Genomic DNA, 25713 nt, shown 5'->3' with positions numbered 1-25713 from the left:
AGTTTGAGGTGATACAGGCAGATGGTGAGGAATGACAAGTAGATAGCTGCCAGCTTGAGCAGCTCTGACAGCAGGGAATAGGCTCGGAGTGAAGCCTCAAGTGGGTAACAGGAAAGAAACTTGTCTAGAGACTGAAGGGATGGTTACAATCCAAAAACGAAATGCAAGTTATAGACGAGAAAGCAGGAGCTGAGAAAGAACAGACCTTGTGGCGGTGCAGCAGTGGGGGTACAGGTGTGTTGGCAAGCCTTCTGTTCCTCTGCCCCATTCAGCTGAACCAAGTACTGTGTCGCAAAGTTTTCTCATTCTACTTTGATAATTTGTATGCAAATGAATCTGTTACAAATTGGAAATCTGCTCACTTCAAGAAGAGAGAAACCTCTAACCTCTCCTTATTTTTTTTCCTTTTTCTTTCTTTCATTAACTGGCTCTTTCTTGGGCCTTTTTTCTCTCACATCTAACAGTTCTGTTTGGATCAGCCTTTGTCCTTCAGGATCTGCCTAGGCAATCCTTTTGGTTTTCTTCTTTCAACGACCTATGCTAGCATTTATTTCTCACTGACTATGAAAGTATCTCGCTGAAAATATGCAGGCTTTTCCAGCAAGCTCATTTAGATAGGATCTTGCATTATTGCATTTACATCCTGAAATTTCTCACCTGATCTACTTAAGTCTAAAGGAATGGCCTTCAAATGCAGGCAAAAGTGTAAATTAAAGTTAATTTGAAGTGGGGGGAGGGGGTGGAGGGAAGAAGTGTGTTATGGGAAGGAAATCTCTTGTGTGCATATGTAGGGGAGAGCTTTCTGAGCTGGCATTCTGAGTGTACTTTGGGAGATATTCATTGGGTCAATATTGTAAAAGAAAAAAATAAATACCAGTATTGGTAAAAAATGTCAGAGGCTGACAGAGTATGCTGGATCTTCTTGGAGCGGATCTTCTTGGAGCTGTCCTCCTTAGGCTCTGAACATGTGCCAGTAACCATTAGATTCACATCAAGTATTTCTTTCAGTTCTCACTTTTCCAGAAGTTTTGATGTGCTAATCGTTCATCAGAAGGAAGGACTCACTTCTAATGTCAAAATACAGCAAATCTGAGGGAGAGGGTTCAGGAATTCTCCACAATCATGTTTTTGATCTGACTTCAAGAATATTTTCTTCATGTTGTCAACTTACATATTTTTTTTTTTTACTGTTGGGAACATTTGGTTTTGGAGCATGGACATGAGCTCTTTCTGTAGTGACACATGAAGTTCTAATTTGATCATTCCTGAATGCTTCACATTAAGAGTATTAATACTTTGTCTCATTCCCAGATCATTGCTGCTTTTTCAACTTTCTTTTACAATTACTGTTTTTCAAAGTCACTTGCTAACCCATGAAAAATGTAGCATAACAACGTCCTGGGACTGTCAGGCATGGTGAATTTCCATTGCCTTTTGACGTGGAATGTGTTGTGAAAAGTATTGGCTCTAGATCGTGGTTTTAGATAGGCACTTTAACCCAAATACAGTGAATGGTTTCAAATATGCAAATTGGTTCAGCTTTTTGGTTTTCATGTTTTAGTACATCTAGTTACTTCCCAAAGCCAAGATAATGGCTCTACAGTAACTCTCATATTTAAGTCTGGATCCACAAACTATTGTTAGCACTGCCACCCTTGGGTTCCTTGATTTGTAGTTAAATACTAAGTCTTCTTGGGCAGTTAATCTGGAGCTTTAGGTATCTATAAGAATGTGGTTCATGAAAGCCTGCAAGCTGTAGAAAGATACTTCAGCTTTCCTGAATGAAAGTAAGTAGTACGTAAGAGAGAGCCCAGACCACAAAGGGGAACATTTTCAGTTACACACATTCTCGCAGTGTGAAGCCTGTAAACTAGATCAGCCCATGTTTTATTTTTTTTTTAATGGAAAGGTAGAGAAAGAGAAAAGCTTCAACACCTGAGGTCAAGATATTCACCTGGGATATGAAGTCCTTTTTTTCACTACCTGCTGCTCTTCCTCATGGGAGAATCTAGTTCTCCAGAGTCTAGCATAAGCATCCTAATACTTGAAATCTGTTGGTATGGATTTCTTATTCCTGCCTGCCAAAGCTTTATGTTATTTACATAACTGTCTAAGTAGTCACCAGACTTGGAGTTGACTTCTTTCCTGTATCAACAAAATTGTAGATTCAGTCTCCTTCATTCCTCTTCCCACCCTTGTCTTAATTAACATGTACATTGTAATGTAATATGATGTGACTTACAGAGTAGAAAAGGAAAACAAAATCACATCTGATTTTCTGGTACTTCTGGTGCATGAGGCTACAGGTATGTAAGAAATCTGAATCCTTGACCCTGTTTGAAAGCAGGGCATCTGGGTCTGCTTATCTTTGGTATGAATACCTTTGAGGTAGACTTGCTGGATGTCATTGCTGACACTTGCAGGTATGTCACACACTCTGAAGAGGTTCCCTATGCCTATATATACATGAAGCCTGATCCAGTAAGAGCGTGAGACAAACCCTATGTGGGTTTCTGCCTGAAGCTTGAGTCCGACAGAGGATGTGGGTATATGTTAGGTGGGTCTCTGCTGTTTGGCCATGTTCATTCAGCCAGTGATGCTTACTGATGGAAACTTCAGTGCCCTTGCAATGTGCACATCAATGGTGTTAGCTCACAGCTGAAAACTTCACCTGAACATAAAGTTCAATTATAAAGCAGCAGATAGGTACTTGTAATGTGAATCTAGCCATTACAGGTTACACTTGATCTGGAGGAGCCAGGAGTGCTTGTTGGAAGCTACAGTTCACAGTCAGGAAGTGCACACAAGAAATGTCTGTAAGAGTGAGACTGAAGCATGCACCAGAGTCTCCTCTGTCCTCGTTTGCACGGGAAGGAAAACTGGGCATGGGGCCTAGGTGGAAGCTGCAGTGTGCTTCAACAGGTGCCCTGATCATTCCAGGAATTCAGAACATGACACTGCATGTTGCAGGAGATAAGTCTAGATGCAACACCATTACTTTAATTTTGTTGCATAATGCTATTAGAAAACAAAAACATTTATTATTAGCATCTTATTGGAGAGACAGATCAGTGATCTGTGATATACCCACTTGGTTTGCAAAAATACATGTTTTCAAAATTATGAGGTTGATTTTATGATAGTAAGCTCCTACGTAGAGCTCATCAATTTCTAAAGATTGAGGTCTGTAATTTGTCCTATGGATGGGTGATCTCATTAATTTGTAGGCATGTTAACTTCAGCTTTGACATCACCATTTTAATATGAATTGTGGATGTCAATCCATACAGACCCAGTTTTATCACGTGCAGAGCAAAGCAGTGTATAAATGTAAGCTTGTTCTTTTTACTGCTTCATTAGTTTTATAGTAATGTATTCTAACAGGGCAAGTGGGTGCATGGTTTCCAGGCCTGGATTAGCACCAAGGGTTTGTCTTGTTCCTTTTCTTTTCTAAATGTCTTCATGTAGATCTTCAAATTCAGCTACCCACAGGATGAATATGTACACTGTCTGTTTTGTCTCAGGCCAAAGGAAATTTAAAGATCCGCCAGCAGTGCTAAAAATCTTGGACAAGGCTAACCTTTTGACTGTACAAACCATAACTGTAAAAGAGTTTTCATGGGTCTATAGCAATGAAAGATGTCAGTCTTGGTATGGAGCGGTTTCAGTTTTGATATTTTAGAGTTTTGCCTTAGCTCTCTGGTAAAAAGAGTATCAATGGGCTAAAGGAGTGCGTCAGCAGCATGAGATAGAAGAATACCCATAGTAACCCTTTCAATTCTTCTGGGGATATGGAATACAACCAAATAAGTAACACTTGCGTGGCCTGTCTACGCTGTGACGGTTATGCCACTGATAAAAATAGGTCCACAGTCCAGTCTGCAGCATGTGAGGAATCGTTGCTATCATCTGGATAACACAGAAATTAAGGCTTGAGTCTTTATTTGGACTTGGAAGAAAATGGCTGAGGGGAATAAGCTACAGCTCTCTAGTCTTTTGCCACTCAGCCCTCATGTAAGTTAATGCTGAAAAAACCCCAGCGGTTGTGTCCCAGGTTCTCTAGAGCTTACCACAGCAGTTCAAGGTAAAATCAGCAATAAGTCATATCTGGCTGCTCTTATTATAAGGACTGTAAAGTAATTTAGTAATTTAACCAAAAAAACATCTGCCCTGTAGTCTTTTTATATATATATAAAAATGTATATGTTAAAAAGCCTTGGTTAGATTTACATGTAGATTTAAGAAAAAGCTTTGTCAGTGTATGTGTGATATGCTATTGCGGCGTCAGCCATAACAGGCTTCCTTTACGCCAGTGTATTTCTTGTAGCTATACCTGTGTAAATCTAACAACGACATTCATTGTTCTAGAGTGGCTATAAATAAAAGTCCACACTTTAATAATCTGTACAAGTGATTGAGGGCTCAGGTTTGTAGATTAAAGGGGCATCTAAGGTGAGCTTTTTTTTCTGTCCCATAGTGTGTACGTGTGTATCAAATGGTGTATTGAAATTGCTATGTTAGTATGTAATTCCAGTGAATGCTTTTCACACTATGTAAAAATCCCTACAAAACAAAATCATGAAAGATTTAATTTCATTTTCAGGTGTTTTGGCATCAGTATTCTTTACAGTTCTGCATCTTTTCTGGGAAAGGGAATTTACAGTGGGAATTGCTGTTGTTTTTAATCCATGTGTTTCATTTATCATGAAACTTTATAGCTATCTATCAGTATAGGTAAATGTATGTACATACATGTATTTATGTATATATATGAAGGAAAGAAAGAATACATTGTCTTAGTGCCTTAGAAATAAATTAATTAACAATTGAAGTTACTTGTAATTGTACGTTGCAATTTAGACATAAGGAACATGGAACTTTATGAATCTTATGAAAAAATATCTTCCACCTGGTCTGTTCTTTGACGCTGTTTTCATTAACTATGTTGTCAGGAGGCATCTTTATATCTATATAATATCTGTATCTATATAATTTAGTTTCACTTTTAGTGTTTTCTTTCCAATTAGCTATTCTTAATCCAGATCAAATACTGTTACACATTTAGTAGAATTTAAGACTTTTGAAGGCTAATATGCTCTGTACGTTACTGCAGAATGAATGGCAAATTTCATATGCTTTAAGATTACAAATATAGCTATTTTGAATGTCAACTTTCTGTCTGGATGCTCTTGGAAATCTTTAAATATAGATGATTTCCAGGTTAGTGGTAGGACATTCCTCCTTACTTTTTTCATTGAACTGACACTTTGGACCTTCACTGTTCAGCAGCTTCTAAATTGTTCAACCATCTTTTTAGTTGCGTCAGTGCAACATGGAACTCTGGGCTTGATAAGTGCATGGGCTAAATCTTGCTTGTCATCTTCTGTTTGATAGTTTTATTAGGGTTTAGTGGGGCTATTTGCAAAGTTTGTTGAAGAAAGAGCCCTATTTCTGACCCATGCACAAGTGACATTTCTCTGTATTTCCTTCTTAAGTGTGTATTCTTGTGTATAAATAAAAAAAAGAGATGAAAGGACTTCATGTAAGAAAGATACTGCATATTAATAATACGGTGTTTGATCTAAGGATTCAGTTAGATTTAACCTCAGAAATTACCATTTTACAGATTTTAGAACACTCTGCTTGTTTACCTAAATACTTTGCTTCAGACTTAATCGACTGTAAAGCTGCTTAATTTTCAACCTTTTTTTTTTCAAAATATAAGTATTGCTTACATTGTTTTTTGTATGATATGATTATATCCTTGTTAATCCACATTTTGAAATTTCTGTTCACTGAAGTGACAATGGATTATTGTGATGGTAATCAAGCATTTTTGCTTTATTGTTTCACATTCATTAACAGGGAAAAAAGATTTTTCTAATAATATAACCAGAAATAAAAAAACCAAAACAAACACAATAGACTTTAGAAGAGATGTTATTGCTTTATAGAGTACTGTAGATGGAAAGAGCTTGGTAAGAATTTTCTTCTGGTTGTGTTGTTCATGTGAGTTTTAATCATAAGCATCTGAATTAATATGTGATAAGATTTGTATCTGCTTATATTATTAGAAGCGTAGTATGAAATCTGAAATATCATTGCTCTTATTTAGATTTTGTAATTCGGTTTATTGCTGGTTTTGATATGCTAAAGAAGCAAAAAGGAACATTCCTGTTAATGTTACTATCACTGTCATGATAGTTTGTTCTGATTCATTTTTCTTTGAAAGAATTTTATGATAGATTCTGAACTGTATTCTCTTGAAGGTGCTGCATGTCCTTTAATGAAAACAGTTGTCCATCATCTCAAACAAATCAACAGAGACAGTCTTGATGTTTCAGGTAAGTGATCGCGTTAATATGGATATCTAAATTAATTGGCTAGTAGCGGATGTAATCATAGTCTGAAGCTGGCTTTAAAACTGAAAGGACAGTACAGAATGCCACCCCCACGCTCCAAAAGCTGCTGCTGTTTTTGGGAAGGTGGGGTTAAAATCAGAACATGTTGTTCTTGGAAAGTATTGGTTCAAGTTCTGCAGCCACACTCATTTCCGTTGTTTTTCCCAAACATCCTTCACTGTTATCAGTTCAGATGATAAAAGGAAATAACAAATGCATTTCTCAGGTTGCGAAGTCATCTGCTGAGTAAATTTTGCACTGATAGTTTCTCTGTTGATAAAATGAATATTGGAAGTTTCTCTGACTTAAAGTACTGGTTTTCAGAATAGCTTGTCAGTCTGTACTCTAGAACGTCACCAAGCATGTTAAATGTCAGTATTTACCTCTGTTTTTAAAATTCCATTAAATAAACTAAATCACTGTATCATATTTCACAGGGTTTGATCTGGCAGAGAGCTTTTCTTTGAGACAAACATCTTGTGGAGGGGAAAAAATCTGTTTTAAACTGGGAAGCGCACCTCTCGTCAGAGACACAAAGTAAGATACTACTTTCATCCTAAGCCTTTAAAAGACGGAGCTCAGACTAAATGCTGCTAACGAACTGAAACACTGAGCAGTGTATCCAAAGGATGCCACAGAAAGACAAGTATGTCTGTTTTCAGGCATTTTCATCTGTATCAGTTTTTTCTTTGGGAAGCATTTTGATTCAGGTGTGTTTTTCTTCTGGAATCTGTAAGTGTCTAGGTAGAAAGCTAATTGCGTATATCTTTTTCTCAAAATCTGATTCAGATACTGAAAACTCTACTGTTTATGTGTCAATATTTATAAAACAAAAGAAACAAAGAACTTTCATGGTATGACAAGAACTGTTATACTAATCTTCCTGCAGTGAAATTGGCGGTCCTCTTTCTCACTGCTGCTGTCAGGATTAAAAAGAGAGACAGAGTCGCCATTTCCTTAAACGCTATATTTTCATGACTATTTTTTTCCAGTGTAATTGGCATCTTGCTTTGTAATAGCAACAGAATGGTGGGTACTCAGTGTAGAGGTGCAACTAGGTAGCATCCTATTCTGACACACAGTGGGATGAAAGGCAGGGACTGCATGAAAATCAAAAGGAAGGTGAAAGAGAGTAAAGCACAAATGGGATTGGATGGGTTTAAGTTTGCACGTGGGCAAGGAAATGCCAAGAAGCAGTTAAGAATGTAGTTTCAAGTTGCCCGTGCTCAGCGGAGAGAGAAGACGATCATCTGAGAGCTTCATGGTTGAAATGTGCTCTGAGCCATGGGACTGTGGTTTCTGTACAGCGTGTTCTTGTGATGATGAGGGAAGCAACAGTATTCCTGTGTCTTCAGGTTGGGTATTCTCTGTTGCAAGAGGTCTGGCTCCAACTTGTCTAGAGAAAAAATACACCCGGCCCTTGGACTTCCCCTTTGGTTGTATCCTCGGCAGAGCCAGGAGGGGCTGTGGGTAGCGTGAGGCCAGGGGAGAGGGAGAAGAGAGGAATCGGAGGCACCCAGACGCAAACTGAAGTGATCTGTAGGAGAGGAGCGTGATTAAAAAATAAGACCTAAATATTCTATGTTACTAGATAGATTCTAAGTTTTTTCTGAAGTATTAGATACTGCAAATGCTAAATTTTTATGCTTGTGTAATTCTGTACCTTGTTAAAGTAATCGCTGTCTTTTTTTTAAATAACTTGAACATCCGCTATTGAAGGAAAAATTACTAGCTAAAATTACTTGACACAGAGCACACTCTATTTTTATTAGAACCTTCCCAGTATTATGAAAATTGTCTTTAGAAGAGGAACAGGGAAAATTAGATGCCACCCGTACATGTCTTTACTAAAAATATTTTGAAAGTTTGTCAGTAAAAAAACTTTTTTAAAATCCATTATTCCTTTTTACAGATTGCTACAGATTTTTTTTTTCAATGGATTGGAATTTGAGGGAAAAGTGAAACTACAGAAGAGTAGAAAATCAAGGCAATAACTGCCTTGATTGCAGGACAATTTTTCTTTAGAAATAAGAAGCTAAGTAGTACTTTGCAGTGAAATGCATATTGCAAGCTGACTTACTTTATTCTGAAAATGTAAAAAAAATCAATGGCAAAAATGGAGTGAGAGGAGCCAGAGATTGGAAAAGGGTGAATTATTTGAAATTCATATTACTTTGAGGGAAAATTCATGATTCAAAAGGATTGATTTCTAAGAATTCAGTATTTTTGGAAAGGGTCTGAGGATGATTTTTGAGGTTGAAAAATGTCTAGTTTTTTCCTAGCTGTTATTAGTGAGCCTGAATACTAATGTTTGTGCTTTATATTTATTTTCTTCTTTTACAAATGGTTTATTGGTGAAAGCAGTGAAAATGGGGAATTTGTGTCGTGGCTGATAGCTGTGGCTTAGCAAAGCCTTAACTCTTAGCCAGTTGCGTGAAAAGTATTTAGAAAGAGAGAATATTACTTTTTTTTTTTAACACTCTTTATGGTGTGGGAGAGAAATCTAACATTTTTCTATATTTTATCTGTTCAGCTTTTTTCAGGGAGGATGACTCTTTGAGACAAAAATGGCTAGTTTGTCTTAATTTTCAGTGTGACCTGGGCAGGGGATAAAGAATTGCAGTAAAGGGTAAACCTGGAAGGCAGGTGGTTTGGCTTTAATGGTCTCTTGCTTCTCATGTTACTCTCCCTCCCCGTTGTTTTCTTCTGTGTATCCTCATTAAACAAAAACTGAAGAGAAAATCTTTCCAGTTTTCCCTAAAAATATGCGTGTCTAATGGATGAAATTGTAGCTTGGTGAAGCAACTGAGATGATTATTAATAAAATGCGTAACAGTGCTAATGTATGAATAAAGTTAGGCTGAAAATTAATATCTCGCTATTGATGTTAATAAGGTACAAGAGAAGTGTTTGTCAGCTTGCTGTGTATGTAAATAATACCTCTTACTATAGGTCCCTGAACAAAAAAAGGGTTAAATATTTTCAATAATGTGCAAGCACTGCAGAATTTCCATTAAATCCTAGTTGTTCATGGAGTTAGCCTTGCTCATGCTTTTTTAACCTTCCTTCACGGAGAAATGCATGTTAAAATTAAGAACAGAATTTACTTTTTTATTCAATATGTTGAATATATAATAGCTTTCTGTTGTTGAGATAACACTTCAGACAAGATTTTTTAAATTATTTGTTTAAAGTATTTTTGATAGTCTTCTGAACTTCTGAATTGGCTTTTAAAAATAAGGGCAGAGGGCAGTCAGGAGCACAAAGTCAAGTTTTGACATGGTAGGGTTACAATGAAGGATAGTCAGGAACTCAGATGTCTGTCATCGTAACCTTATAGTTTATCTCAGTTACTCATCTACGATATCTTGTAATATATATTTATTTAAATTTCCTTTTCTTACATTATGTCAGATTACATGGTTCCAGACCCTGTGCGTTATTAGATGCACAGAGGTTTTTAGGATCATTCTGCCTCAGAAAATATCTTAGTAGACGTGGTGTGCAGTAAGCAGCAGAACAGTGTTTGTTATCTATCCCGCAGGAAACTGAGAGTATCTGATTAAGCTGACTAGCAAGTATCAAGTAACTGGCACATCTCTTCTTGCATTTCATTCATTCAGTCGTAGTGTGGGTAATAGAAAGCTATGCTGTGCCATTTTTTTTGTGTGATGCCATTTTGGTTTTTTTCAATGGACCTGGAGTAGTGTTGCACCTATTTATATGTTGTAAATAATTTACAATGTAGTGTCAGCTTGGGAAATCGATTATGTCTATTTATGTTGGATTTCAGTTATATCTCTTATCTTTATCTCTTGTTGTAAGGCAGTTCTGTACATATTTTCTCCTGTGATAGGAGGTGCTTAGCTTTTCTTATGCTCCACATAAATGGCTATTAAATATTAATTTAAGTCTAATCTATTAATATTTCCAGGATTAAAGAGTGATTTTAAAATTAAAATACTGTGAGTTATGTATTGCAGCTCTTAAAGTTATTCCTGAGCAAAGTAGTATGATTGAGACTTTGAATCCTAAAGAAATCACAGTAAAAGACAGTTATGCAGACAATCTAATTTTATAGTCATAATAATAGTAATTGTGTATTGTTTCAATTTTATTTCATTAAATACATTATGGAGTCACATTTTGTTATCTAGTTCAATATATACTGCCTGTGCAGTGTATTCCAGTTTGGCGTGGAGCTTGCTGACAAGAGCAGCGCAGGGCTCTGCACTGATGGCAACTCCTTTAGGTCTGCCAGCAGCATTCAGTACTTCTGGACGTGAGGCCTTTCAGGCTAAACTTTGTTTTTAGTTGCCTTAGAGTAAATAGCAGTGTGCTGAAATAATTTCACTGTCCTTCCCTAAAGATGCATCAGATGTCAGTTGTTCCTCATTCTCGCTTTTCTGGGTGGCTGGTGGGCCATTTTTCTTCTCCTCTGAAAGCGCCAATAAAGGAAATAGTAAGTTGATTTCGGCTGAGTTTCAGAATGTTTTTGAACTGGATGTTTATGATTAACAAATCTTAATGGCAGTCATGGCTTTCTTATTTTGTAGTTTGTTTGGCTTGACAAAACATATTAATTTACTGAAGAAATTATTGTCGCTGGCTGTTAAATGATCTCAGAGTTACAGCAGTTGGGATTACTCTCACAACTTTTTTAGGAATTCTTCCCCTTTCGGTGTAAGATCCTGTAAAAGAGCTTGGATTTTGACTGTATTTGGACTACTGAGCTCCATCAGCAATGTTGTCACTCACTCCTGCCAGAAGAGCGGTGGCTGTGGCTTGGGCCGTATTTCAGAGAAAGTGTTTCACTGCCTCGTGATGTCTAGTTACTGGTTGCAGAAATACTGTTCCCACCTCTGTCGGTATATTCCAGGCTTCAGAATTCTTTCTGTGAAGAACAGAAATTGATGAAATAATATTTATGTGGTGTTTTTGGTTGTTTTTAATGCTGTTTTAATTGCAAAAAATACATAGGGAATTGCATTTCCTAGAGCACATGAAATGAGGCACTTTCTGTGCTCAGCCTTTTCATAGCTAGCACTTTGCTCCCCGAAGGCACCGATCTCTCTGTGGCTTTGCAGCCATTTACTTTACCGTATGATCTCTGGTTGTATCTCCTAAGACTTCTTTCTTCACCAAAGTAATAAATACCAAGATCCTTGCATATGACTTCAGCTGTCAGTCAATGTCCACACGGGCATGAGTTCTGATTAGCTTTGCATATCATGTGTTTTGGGCAACAGAGACGGGTTCGGCTTTCTTCTTGAAAAATATTATTAAGATATATATTTGGAAGTCATATACCTATTTCTTAAATGCAGTATAGAATGGATAGATTTGAACTTCACTAGTTTCCAAAGATTTCATCAAAAAACTTTTAAAACACCTACTGAAAATGGCAATGAGTTGGCATGCCTGTTTGGTGACAGTAGTTATGGTTATGCTAACCAGCTTTTATATGTGCTTACACAAAGTCCTGCTAGCCTTTGGTCTATTAAAATATTAGATAGTTATGTAAGAAACCACCTCTCCTTTCCTATATCGTGTATTTATTTGAGGTCATTTGAGCTGTTGGAGCCAACAATGCTAAGACTGAAATGTCTGGTATTTTGGTTGCAGGGTATTTTCAAGAAAAGGGCCTTGTCTCTGGAATTTGCTTCCTGAGTGTGGGAGCCTGAATTTAGTGCAAATTCTGATGCTTTCTTCAGGTCGGTAAAAGTAGTGGAGCAGAAGCGGCAGAGATACAATCTTTTTCTGATTCTCGTTGAAAGGTACTGAAACTGTGTACTTTGTGTTTATTTCCGGAAACTAGAAAACTAACTGCATTTTGTAAATTTAAAATAAGGATAATACAGGCATTACTGTTGAAAGAACAAATTGGAGCTGTACCTACTGATTATTTAATTTCATAACTAAGGAGAAAACTGGGGCCTCCTACCATGAAAGATGATAGGACAATGCTGCTTTTAAAGAACGAAAACATGTGAATGTCTTTTTCTGCATATTTGGGCTTGTTTCTACCAGACAATTTACAAGAAACATGCCAAGATCTTTTTATAAAATTTAAAATTCAGACATTAACTGATTTTAATTGCTATATTTGGCTTAACTATAATTTAACATGCCATTTACTATGCAGAAAGAATTGGGAAAGCAAAAGTAACAAAAGATAGGTGGTAGAGGGGAAGAATATATATAAAAATGTATAGTACTTACAGTGAAAGCAGACTGTGAGGGAACAAAGAGCAGAAAAAACATTTTAATTATTCCACTCACTGTAGCAAATCTGAATTCTTCGATCTCTGGTGTGTTCCCCAGTCAGCAGAGCACTTTAATATGGCAGTGTCCTACCAGATGAATTGGTAAAACAATGTTGGATGAAGCAAACTGTTTCTTTTCCTTTTTTTTTTTTTTTTTACCCCAGCAATGTTGTTCTTGCCATAAAGCACTTGCAGATAAAGGGAAGGAGCTTTTGGGAAATGTATTCTTTAAGGGCACTGGTCCACAACGAGAGTGTGCAGGAGACCAGCAGTGTTTATGTGGGTCCCCCGAGTGCCTCACGGTTCAGAATGAAACTTAAGGCAGGCAATAAGCAAATCACAGAAGCATTGGATGAACAAACAGTGAAGACAGTTTACTTTCCTTACTTAAAAAGCTTTCCTTAATTTGAAAAACATGTATTTCTGTTCAGATCAGTGTTATTTTTTCCTGCTGCCTTTGTTTTAAAGGAGAAATCTGTTCAGCCAAGATTATTATTTGGAAGAAAATAGAATTAGGAGTTCAGCATCACAGCACTCCTCTCCGGCTCTCAGCCTCATCTCAATTCCTCCACATCAGCATCAGCTTCTCTGGCCAGTGGGGCCGGTGGCCGATCCCTGTTAGCTGTGTGATCTCCAGCAATCACAGCCAGGAAGGAGAAAGAACGTGCTGCTGGGGCTGGGGGAAGCCTGCTGTTAGCTTAAGCAAACCCTGAGATTGCACCTTCCATTTAATGGTTTAACCTTTCCTGTGGAGAACAATTCTGTTGTTCTGATTAAAACAACAGCATCTGCAGTATCTAAGCAATTTAACTTTTGCTATATACTCCTATATAGAATTCCTTTCTATTTTCATCCAGTGTGGATGCCAAAACTATTTTTCAGTTTCCACATTGGATAAGATAGCAAAACTTAAAACATCTACTGTCATAGATACCGCAATTGCTAGACAAAGTTCTTGGGTTATTAGATTTCTAGACTCAGCACAAGTGACTTACCTGGAAGGTTCCCTATGGGCCTCGTTCAAAGCATTGGACACAGATTCTGCTATAGGTTGTTCAATTTACTGATAGCTTAGGTGAAGAGAGGCTTAAGTCATGCCAGTCTGCGGGGAACTTTCACAACAGTTTACATGTCTCGTACTCTCTGCCAAACATGCTGACTTTTAAAAGCTTTGTGATGTTGTCTTGTTTTTTCTTGGCCATCGTTTTTGAAGAAAGAAGTCCCCCAAAAGTGAGTACAAAATAGTACTATAAATTAGTAGGGAGGATGCAGTTCTAAATCTGTAACAAGACCTGTGTTTGATGTGAACACTAGTCAGAATAGTCTTAGAACAAAAATACAGTTGCAAAATTAATACAGTTGAATTTTCTTAGAAATCCAGAGTAAATATGGGTATATACAGCAATGCAATGTGCAACCACACGGAATTCAATGAAATGTACTGGAGATAATGCGTACAGCTGAAGATAGACTGTAGCCCCCATATGTTGTAGTATAAAATTAGAGATTGAAAGATCATTTATCAGTTTTGCTGATTGGGCTGAGAGGATTCAAGTGTCTTTGTATAATGCATATAATTTCTCCAGCTGAAGCGGTGGTGCCATGTGCTTCAGAAGACGTTTATCAGCAGACTGGAAAAAAACCCTGTAATAAATCAGATAATTTTTTTCTGGCTTTTTTGATTTATCTCTTCGTGAAACGTAGCTGTTAGGCATTCCCCCTCTTTAGAGTTGTACCTACAAAAAGATGTTTGTGCTGGTACATCTGTGTCTATGCTGGGGATTTGTTGTTTAAAGATGTCATAGAAATATCATTCCCTTCCCCCACCTTGCCTCTAAGTTTTTAGTTTTTCTATCTAAAAATAGTTCTTGGTCTGTCTCACAGTGAAACTGCCTGGTGCTTTTTTCATTACACTGATTTTCATTTATTTTCAGTTGGTTGTGAAAGATTTTTGGCCTCTAGCACTTCTCCATAGTTAGCTCTTCACACTTTTATCATTATGCCATGAAAACATTTTTTATTTATGGAGGTAAATTGGCAAATTTTTAAAAATACTTCTGTAATTTTGCATGAACATTACAGTCCATGCCCTGGATTTTCACTTGGAGGTCTGGTTATCAGTTTGATTTCAGACATAAGCTTACAGAGTTTGTTGATTGCAGTCTTGTCTGAAGTGAATATTTGTCATGTCACAAACTCATTTCAAAACTTGGAATGATTTAATAAACTTCAAAATGAAGAACAGTCTGTAATCTATAGAAACTAAGATACAGATATCAGTGTATTAACAGAACCATGTGCAAGAGATCATGTTATTTTTGGATTTAGTTGATGTGACTAGTTGCAGAATCTCAGAATTCTATTAAAAAAAATAAATCCTAAAAATACTCTGGGATTGAGCATGACAACATAGGCTTTAAATAACTTGTTGATAGTTCCTAATATGGCATTAGGCTTTTAATTGTCATATGAAAATGCATGTATCTTTTATTTTGGAGATTAGGCTGCTGGTTTTTGCTACACCCATAATAGCAGTGTTAATGTTAAAGTCCTTGATAAACTTCAGTTCATCTCTTTTACTCTGTGAATTCTGCTGAGAGTTTAGTAAGATGCTCATAATCTATGGTGAGCTGTGTTGATTACTCAAATGCCGTTGAATGCATATCCCATGAAATAGTAATGGCTATTTTATGGCTAAGGAATGTGAATTTTGCTTTGGACCTCTCCTGAGAAGTAACCACACAGAGAGCATTGTAAAGGTGCTGTGACTCCATGCACCTTATTTTTTTTTTTTTTTTATAGAATCATAGAATGTGTTGGGTTGGAAGGGACCTTTAAAGGTCATCTAGTCCAACCTCCCCTGCAGTTAGCAGGGACATCTTCAACTAGATCAGGTTGTTCACAGTCCGCTCCAACCTGACATTGAATGATTCCAGGGATGGGGCATCTACCAGTCTTCTGGGCAACCTGTTCCAGTATTTCACCACTTCATCATAAAGAATTTCTTCCTTATAGGTAGTCTAAATCATCCTCTCTTTTAGTTTAAAACCATTACCTCCCATTATCTTACTGGATCTGTCTCTAAGTGAGCAGTTTAGAATGCTGGATGACTTCCAGTTTAAATTAATCTATGAAACTCAACACAGAGGATGACAGTATTCACCAGGTACGCATACAATGACAGGAATGCCAAGACTTGGGGGAAAGAAGGTCCAGTTGTTGCACTTGGGACCCCCCATGCTGGATGTGCTTACTTTGAAGTACAGCACATGCAATTGCAGGGTGACTTCTACAGGGTTAGTAGATAATGCTCACTCATTTTCTAGGTAAAGGTGTTATTTGGTAACAAGATGTTTTGGGAGGAGAGTATTCTAGTGCAGTAGGTTGTGGATTTTTTTTATAAATATCTCATCTGAAATTAAGTCACTGAGAATTGAGAATGTTTAACACTGTATGAACTGTGGACAACATGTGGTAAAGACAGTAACTCATAAGAATAATCATATGGACAGAGACATTGGAAGAAAATGTACCACAACAGGAGCAAGTATAGAAGATAAGTTGTAGTGGTAGTTCAGTAATGAAACAGTATGTGATGACTTGAATGTCTGAAAATGTTACATGCAAGAAATGAGATCAGACTTCTGTGTTTCCTCAAAAAGAAGCATAGACTTTGAAATGGTTTCTTAATTTTTATAGGTTATTTTCCTTTCCACAGGGCTTGCTTTTAATTTAGGAAGTGATAAATGATTGTATTGCTGTTAGTATGTGGAGAGAGATATGTTATGCTACCAGGAAATTACATAAGTTTAAGATTGGTTTGTTGTGAAAGTGTTAGGAGCACTAAAAAAACACTTTGTGATTCAAGATAGCTGATATGATTTCATGGAAAGGAAAAATCACGACTCATTAACCGGTTGGAGTTCTTGAAAGATTGAAGAGTTATAACACATCCTCGCTTCATTGCTCTCCTTAAGGACCAATTAGCACTACTAATATGAATCCATATTATGCTTAAGATTACATTTTTTTTACAGCATCCTAACTTCCGTTATTACAACTACATGTCATCTCTTTAAATGGCTTATGTTGGATTGGTTTTGTTCTCATACATGAGAAAAGTGTATATTCCTGTCCAACTGGATCAAGGTGTCCCTTCCTGGGAGGGGGATTTGAACCAGATGACCTCCAGAGGTCCCTTCCAACTTCAACCATTCTGGGGTTCTGTGATTCTATTATAGACCATGATGTTAACAGATTTGCTTCCTAAGAATATAGAGTCTTATAATATTGGGTGCTTAATTCCATTGTCAACCAAGTAATTTATAGAGTAAGGCTGAATTCATCAAAATGCTGGTTTTGTCATGGGACAGTGAGGGAACAAAGTATTTCCTCTTTAAAACTTCCAAAATATTTCTTGCATCTTATTGTATGCTTAAATGTTACAATTCTATACAATGCAAAATATTGGTGTTAATATTGATATTTTCTTAACTGTCACACAGCTCTTCCACACTTCATCTACTAGCCTGAGGAGTGTAGTAGGTAATATGACATTCCTAGAATTTTCAGCAGCAGCAAAGATTTCAATCTCAGATGTAATATTGAAAAATAAGGTCATTGTTCATTCTAGTTCTGTTACTTTCACATAGAGGTTATGTAGGTGATTCAACCTCAAATTACATTATAGTTAATAGATAAGCATGCATTTTTATTTTTAATGAAAGGTTTTGTACTGTGAAGCCTTTGCTGTTTTGAGAAAAGTTTGTAAATTCCCAGCGTATCAAGCTTCCTTGTTTGGATATAAGGCATCTGGCCTATTTCCCCAGCCTGAGAAGGCCTCCCAGTAATATCCGCTGATCTTTCAAGTTGGGTTTGGTGGTTTTTTTTGATGTGAAGCTTAGAAAAAAATCCAAATAAAATGTTCATTGACTTATCCAAGCTACCGCTGCTTGAAGCCTGCCTTCAACACCTCTGTCTTGGACCTAATGCAAGACTCTTTTTACAGTGTTTTTTTTTGTTTGTTTGTTTGTCTCCTAACTTTTTAAAGAGAATACCTGGCCATTTCCCAGCTGGGTCTGATAGTAACATGGTTAGCAAGTCACAGGTCCTTGACCCATCCTGTTAAACATGGTTATGACTCAGCAGATAGCAAGACAATGTTGATATTTTTTAGCTTGATATATTTTAACCCTGTCTAATCTGTAATTTACCAAAAGTCTCATTATTACAGAAAATGTGACAGATGCAGGCTAAACTGTATGTACTCTGTTTTTTTTTTTACTTGACTTTAATTAGAACCTCACTTCTAAGTCCAAAGACTTCAGAAAAGTGGTAATTTCCAGTTTCTGAAGATGCTATTAAGTCTTTTTATGTGAAGCAAATTAATTTTTTTAATCTTTTATTTTCCACATTCATTTACTTAGAATCCATGAATGTTAACAGTTCTTACAAACTGTAAAAGGGCACATCTAATTATCCTTCAAATTGTAAGCAGAACACCAGACTTAAATATTTGTAGACTAGTCATGCTGTGTGTAGGGGGTGTTAAAGCAAAAGCATGTTCTCTCTCCGTAGCTTCACTCTTGCAGCTGACAGAGCTACTTATTTCAGGTCAGACCCTGGTATCTGGTATCATTAACCTTCTTTCCTACACTGGTCTCTTCTGTTGGTAACTTAATCTTCATCTCTTATACCTTCTTTTTTTGGGGTGATCAGCTGGAACCAAGATGGGTAGATATATCAATCTATAACAGTGTTGCAGGCTGTAGTACCTTCAGTGTTGTCTGTGTCTCTCAAGCACTCCTTAGCATGGCCTGCTTGTGACTTTAGCCTGGAATGAGTTTATTTGTAGGCAGTCCTGCATGATGATGATGATGAGACTAGTTATCCAAGCAATTATTTGGGGGGGGTTATGAAAAAAAGCATTCCACAGTTTCGTTCAGCTGCGTTCCATACGGCAGTCCTTTTAGCTCTTCTTTTTTTCCACTGCCCCCTGTGCTATTCTGTTCACTGTGAGCACTCAGCATTTTTGTAAGAGGGATGGCTGGCCTGGTGAGGTGCGTTGCCTTTTACCATCAGCAGGGTTGTCTAGGACCTAGCAGAACAAACCAGGGAAGGAAGGGGTGAGCCTGTTCCGAGTGTAACCAGCAGTTCATTTTGTTAGTGCTTGTTCCATTGATTCATTGTAGAAAGCTACCAAAAAGTTTGGGATGCGGGTAGGAGAAGACTAAACAGGAAGCAATTGAGAGTTCTAAGGAAACACGTTTAGGCTGGGTAGCACAATGTCATGCAGAAACACCCAAGGTAGCTCACCCAAGACCAGTGTGAGAAGTAGGAGTGTGCAAGTCTCTCAGCCTGCAGCTCTGGTGGAGCTGACTAGCCCTCCTGGCTACCAACCTAAAAAGACAGTTCTGTTTCTGGAATCGGGTAACGTCTCTAGATACCTGTACAAATGTCTGTACAGTGCTGGTAAAATAGCTGTGAAAACCTCCAAGGAGAGATGGATACTTAGATTTCTTCCTCCTCTAGTGAAAATTATGTGGATATATAGGCCAAGAAAAAGGAAACATCATTCCTGATTTCCTCCCTCTTTTCCAAAATATGAAGTGCATCGTCTGTCTTCAGACTGAAATGATTGTGGCCTCCAATAGACAAATCCTTCTTTGTAGTCTGCATTTTTTTTTTGCTTTTCCAGACAACAGCAACCACCGAGATCTACAAATAATTAACACTGTACCATAGATCTTGCTTCAGGGCAGGAAGCATGTAAAAATGCATGCAGAACAATTTTCACTGCCAGTTGACTTTCAGAGGTTACAGTAATTATTTTTTTTCTCTAACATCTTCAGAGGGTTTCTTGCTCAGCTGAATAACTCCACTCCACTGTAGATAATCATATTTAGCATAAGAATTTAACATCTCATTGACTTCAGAGACTGCCAAATAACAGACTAATAACTAGGTATGTTGTCTCTTTTCTATTTCTGGGAGCAAACTAGAAGGACCACATGAGTTACAGAGCTGCTCATAAAATGTCTAAATAAAGACAGAGAGGTAGATGTTAAAAGAAGTACGTAGAGTCCCTTTAAAAGTATTTAAGTTCACATAATCTTCTCTTGATGGTTGCCACAATTGAGGAGGGGAAAAAAAAAAAAAAAGGAGTACCACAACTGTATTTAAGAACATTAAGCACAGCAAAATGGCCTTGAGAGACTATGTAAAAATGTCAAAAAGCTTGACACAGTTCTGGAATTACTTGAGGAAAACTTAAATCTCTGCCATTCTTTTAAGCAAGTCTTAGCTTTAAATTTTTAACAAAGACTGTATGTTAGGAGACAATCACAAAATCACTGAAGAAATGCACAGATGGTCACATTTTTCCAGATTCTGACATGAATCTCCAAAAAGAAAGTTCTGTTTGATTTTTGTGGATTGCTTATCACAAATATGTCAGATGTTGAGTAGTTTCCTTATAGAGGCAATAAATTTGGTTATTTATTATAAATTATTATTATTATAATATATATTATTAAAATATTTGTATTTTAATATAAATATATTTTATGTAAATATATAAATACATAATATATATTATTATTATAAAATATATTATTAAAATAATAAAATATTATTATTATAAACCCACTCTGGTTCTGAGTAAGGAAAGCATTGAAGGCTTCTGGGCCATTCATGCTGGACAATAAGACTATGTTTGCATGCATTTCATTCCCTACCATGAATCACAGGAGTAGAAATCTTTTAGAAAAATCATTTGGTGTTTTTTTTTTGTTTGGTTGGGTTTTTTTAGCTAGGTAAAGGAAAATGAGGTATATGTCTAGGGAGACCATGGTTCCTGACAGGAGATGATGAGAGCTCAAAAGAGAGGGTTTTCTTTTGAATTACTTTTATAATTTCAGCGTAGCTACGCAACAATAGGGACATGTGTGCTGGTACTGGAGGGGAGCTCTTCCTGACTGACACTTCTTTTATTTTGGTATATGAGCAGCTTACCATCCATGGAATGTGGAGAATTGCTCAATGAAAAGGGTGCTTGGTGTGAGAAACCTTACTGTATTCACACTCTAAAACCAGTAGAATGAATATGTCGTCTTATTGTAACATCCATGTGAGAAGGAATACATGGTACTGAAGGTATCAGTTACTGATCATTATCTGCTACAGAGGTGTTACCTGACTGTCACAGCTACTGAAAATACGTATGAGAAGAATCAAGTTGGAAGAAACAGACTGGGGCAACAGAGACTGGATTGGGTCTCTTTCTGTCACCAACACTAGAAAGTCTCTGTATGTTTCTCAGTCAGCAAGTGATGCTGACACATGGAAAACCAGTCTGGTTTGAGCAGCATCAAGTCAGAGGTGCACCAGAAAGCGTCGTGCAATTGCATGATTAGGAGAAAGCAGATGCAGAGGAAATGTTTCTCTTTTTTGCGAAAGAACAAGAGTTCCACAGTTTTCTCACTGTGTTCCCCATCCCTCAGGCACCAAAAGCCGTATGTTTGCTTGTTTTCTTGTCATCTGCTCAGGAAAAGAAACAGTCTGAATGCGAGACCTGTATTTAGTGTACGACCTGAGTGAATCTCATAGATTGACTTCAGTCTTTCTGAATCATGGGTAACTATGCATTAGACGTTGAGCTCAAAAATGTCTGGAGGAACATCTCAATGCCTGTATACTGCAGAAGCCACCCAAATCTTTCTAGTACCCTATACATTTCCTTTACTTGCTTTGAACATATATAGGCAGCTTAGTGTAGTATTATATCCATTGTCTGAATCTACTCTGTTGCATTGTGTTTTCTTGAGTCTATACCAGCGCACATGTGGGAGGATCTTTTGGAGCATGAGATTATTTTGAGTAAAATTTTAGCTTGCTGAAGTGATCAGGCTCTGTCTTTCTCCCCTTTCCTGACCCATTTTCCTTCACAGTGTTCACTGGTGGTGTGTATGTCTGTCGTTCTTTGCCACCATGTGCGCTTCTATGTGGAAAGATGCTTACTACGGATTAGAGCAGCTTAATTTACTGTGCAACATTCAGGGTAAGGTGTGATATTGTGGGAAGGGAAGCACGCTGTTTGAATATAGTATTTCATGATGTGATACTCTTGCTGCTTTCTGAACCTGTTTTGTCATCTTCTTATATTTAAAAAAAATATTCATTATTAAAAAGGGGAGAGAAAGAGTGGATGAGTGTGTTCCTAGATTACACATTCTTGCTTTTGGTAGCCTTTGATCTTTGCTAGGGTTATTTTTATTTTCCAGGTACAAGGAAAGTTCACTGATTGCTCTGAGACCGATTTGGTTCATAAAAAAAAATAATAAAATAATCCAGTTGAACAAGGCAAATATATATCACTATATCAGAAGCGCTGGAAGATGCCTTCCACAAGACAAGACTCTCAAAGCCTAAGCGTTACCTGAATTTTCTCAAAACTTTATTAGGCTGCTGAATTCTGCTTAGGAAAATGAGAAGAAAAATTATTGCATTGCCAATGTCCATTATTATACGTTACTACTTCTAAGCCTATTGTTGTTATTTCTGCTGACTGATTATATTTTTCAGAAAAGTTAAAATGCACAGAAAGTGGCCAAACTGGGAAAGGAGATGTAGTTTTATTAGCCTGACCTCTTGAAAATCAATGGAAGACTGGCCTTTGACTTCATTAGGGCCAAGAGTTCACTGATAATTCCTGTAAATAAGGATACAGAATACTGCTGGAAACCCTAGGGGAAAAGCACTCTGCGCTGGCGTAACAGTTTTTGGTATTTCTATTTCTCTTTCAAACCAGTTTCTTCTTTTTTTAATGACTTTTAAAATTCTGGTAGCAATAACATTGACTTTCACCAAAAACAATTTCTAAACCACCTGTATATTAAGTGACAGCTAATCTATACCTGTTCCGTAAATGAAAGCAGAAGCATGCTGAAGTATATGAAATATTAGGTAAATCCCATTTCTCAATGTTAAAATAATTTGCAGCTTTGCTTTCAGCGCTACATTTTCTGAGTGGGTTGAGCTCTCCCTAAGTAATTAATAACTCTTAAGCTGTCTGAATAGTTTCCCTTGAGTTGCATCATATAATGTGTCATATGAAAACAACTTGAGGCCTAATGTAACATGAAACTGTATGGTGCATCTTAATGTGATTTGAGGAAGATGGATGGGAAGGAAATTATTTCTTATTCTAGGTAACAAACAGCTGTTCTTAACTTTTATTTAAAAAGAATTTAAAATACTCTTTCCTAAGCAGAGATTGGTAAATTGTTCTAGTTAGCTATTTCCCCTTCTCCCATTGTACTGGTCAAGTTAGGCAAAAACCAGGAGTCTAAAATATAGTAATTTGATGTAGAAATATTGAGAATAATGTGGAGATTTTTTTGTATTTGGTCACCTGAGCTTTACTTTTTTATTCGTAATGGATCTTAGTTCAAATTCCTTAGCAAACATGAAAAGGTTAAGATTTCGGTGTCTCTGACAACGTAGTACTAAATAAATCAATACCCACTCTAGGAAAGTTGTTTAAACTAACTCCTTGAGCTCTGGTCACCAAATTATTGTAACATTGTCATATTACAAGTGACATATACCAGGTAATGGTATATGTCAGCTGGAAAAGATATGTCTTGCCATAAACTCTAAACATCTCTCACTTCACTCTCAGGAAATGTAAGTTGGCTCATCTTTCTCTTCTTGGAAGATATTCAGCAAGCTGGAGGCTTCATTGATACTTGTAAATACGGAAGTTTATCATATACTGTAGTGTATTCTCATTCGATATGGAACAATTAGAGTTCATAAGATTTAAAAATAGATGCTGCTTTTCCATTAGTGCTTTTTTTAAAAATAAAAACAAAAGGTAAATAAAGGATTGCCTTACTAAATTTGATAGGGGTAACTCAATGCTACTTTACAAAGATAGAACTAAAACTGTTTATAGCACAGTGAATACACAGTTAATTTATTTGTAATTGCTTCTTCTAGCATGGTAGCACTAGGAGAACCAGCTGGTGTCTGCATTTCAGAAATTTTCAGAACTTTTAAGGAAATAAATGAATAAGCAAATATTTTGCAAAAAAAACAGTCTGTACTTGATCATTATGAACAGTGGAAGGTTTGTACAAATACAGTTGTAAAGTTCATGCACAATTCCTGTAACTGGTCTTCTGGTAACCTCATAATGTACAGTCTGTGCTGTGCTTGGGCCACAGCACCTGTTTTTTAGGAAAAATTATGGCTACATTTACTCCATTAAAAAAGAGGAGAATGGAACAAGTGCCTTTGCAACTCTGAGTATCCATATGCTTTGAGAGAGTGACACATAGTTGTAGCAATGTCAGTGTGTATTTATTAACATTCTGGATGTATCTTCCTGATGCTTCAACCTGGGATTGAGATACCTGAATGTCTGGATTTGTAATGTATTATATGTATGATCTAAAACCTTGTATTGTTAGGGATTTTCCTGCTTGTTATCTTTTGTCTCCTCAATCTGCCAGCTGAGGCCTCTGTAATTTACAGTCCACCTCAGTCCAGCAGGCTAGGGTGCTGTAAATTCAAGCCTGTGTATTCAGTTCATGTGCTTCAATTCCTGTGATTGTTTTCAGCAGTTTCCACCAAGGGTGTGCTTCGCTTTGAGAACATAGTGCTCTGTTCATCAACTTTCATTTTTTATTATATCCTACTGGCAATACGGACACAGGGAGAAAACCAAACTGTCTCAATTCCACCTAAAATATAATTCAGTCAGACTCTGGGTGCCTGAGTCTCAGAGAATGATTCAAATTGCCTACTCTCAAGCACCACCTAACCCCTGGTGGCACCTAAAATGAATGATTTTAGACAACAGATTTCCCCTGGCATCTGGGCACAAGTTCCAGGGAAGCTCAGAAGCACCATGGCTTAAACAGCCAGGCATGTAACTCCCACCCAAACTTCCTTGTGACTCAAAGATGTGTGTAGAGATGCCTGAACTCTGCCCATGTCCCCAGAGGTGCCTAAGCCATTGACTGTATTCAAATTGCAAGTAATAAGCTTGGACAGCATTGCGTTCAACACAAAACACAGCAGTCTGAGCACTTGCAGTGTAGAAGTGGGGGAGAGGACCTTTTAAATAGGCTTAAGGGTTATAGCAGTCATCCAGGAAGGATATTTGGTTTGAATTGTCCTAAGCTAAGGAAACTGAACAGGAATGGGAAAACTTGACTGTTGTCCCTCTGTTGAGGATATTTGCTGGGAGAGGAAAATCTCGGACTCATCTTTTTGCTCTCAAGGCTGATTATGTATTTTGGTTCAGACACTTTTGTCCAAGGAAACGTAAGCATGCCCTCATTCAGAGATCAGATGCCAACAATACCCTCATTTGCCTGTTTTAACTTGTAAGTTCTTTCTTGTTGTCTTTATAGATGAATTTGCACACTTATTAATTGCTACCCATATTTCTGTAATGTTAAGGCTTTCCTAAGACCTGTCATCTCTCTTGCTGCTTTTGGCTTAGACACCATGGTGTACTACCCTAAGTTAATATTCTCTATTCTTGTGCTTTACATCTGTAGTCTTTGCGGTGAGCTTGGTACAGGTTTCCTTCATCCTTACTCATTCTCCTTTTCCTATTGTTCTTTCCCTGTGCCACATGGAAGAGGTAAATACTCTGTGAGGAAGCACTTGTTGAACTGTGAACATGTGGAACAACTTACTCTTCCATTTTTCATTAACATTTAATGCTGCTGCTTTACTGTTTTCACCCTGCATATGATATCTCATTAGTTTTCTCATTAGTTTTTAAATGTTGGTAGATGCAATCAGGTGAAACAGTATATTAAACATTCAAGGAACTTATGAATTTCAAATTCCGTATTCTGCAAAATTTTGTTTTGGCTTTTCTCGTGTTCTGGTATGAGGTTTCTGTTCTGGCCTTTTTATTACCCCATCAAATGTCATAATATATTTACTGTTTTAAACACATACTTACTTTGCCTGTTTCTGAGGAGTTTTTAACTGAGCTTTACAGAGTAGAAGATACCGTGGTA

The 25713-nt window shown here is 37.1% G+C and overlaps 1 protein-coding gene across 11 annotated transcripts in view; it reads left to right on the top strand.

Moving 5' to 3' along the window:
* COL19A1 (collagen type XIX alpha 1 chain) overlaps positions 1 to 25713 on the top strand; it is a 217860-nt gene that overhangs the window by 4599 nt on the left and 187548 nt on the right. For 8 of the 11 annotated variants that reach the window (XM_074581449.1, XM_074581448.1, XM_074581444.1 and 5 more), the window contains 2 exons: positions 6270 to 6344; positions 6839 to 6938. In XM_074581449.1, coding sequence (XP_074437550.1) covers positions 6270 to 6344; positions 6839 to 6938 — 175 coding nt within the window. Of the gene's footprint in view, positions 1 to 6269; positions 6345 to 6838; positions 6939 to 12026; positions 12179 to 25713 lie in introns of all 11 variants that reach the window. The other 3 variants (XM_074581453.1, XM_074581452.1, XM_074581454.1) reach the window with 1 other exon arrangement.

This window comes from Larus michahellis, chromosome 3 (genome assembly GCF_964199755.1).
Source record: "Larus michahellis chromosome 3, bLarMic1.1, whole genome shotgun sequence".
Classification (NCBI taxonomy): Eukaryota; Metazoa; Chordata; class Aves; order Charadriiformes; family Laridae; genus Larus; species Larus michahellis.
Note: the sequence above shows the minus strand (reverse complement) of the source record. Positions and strands in the feature narration are given on the sequence as shown.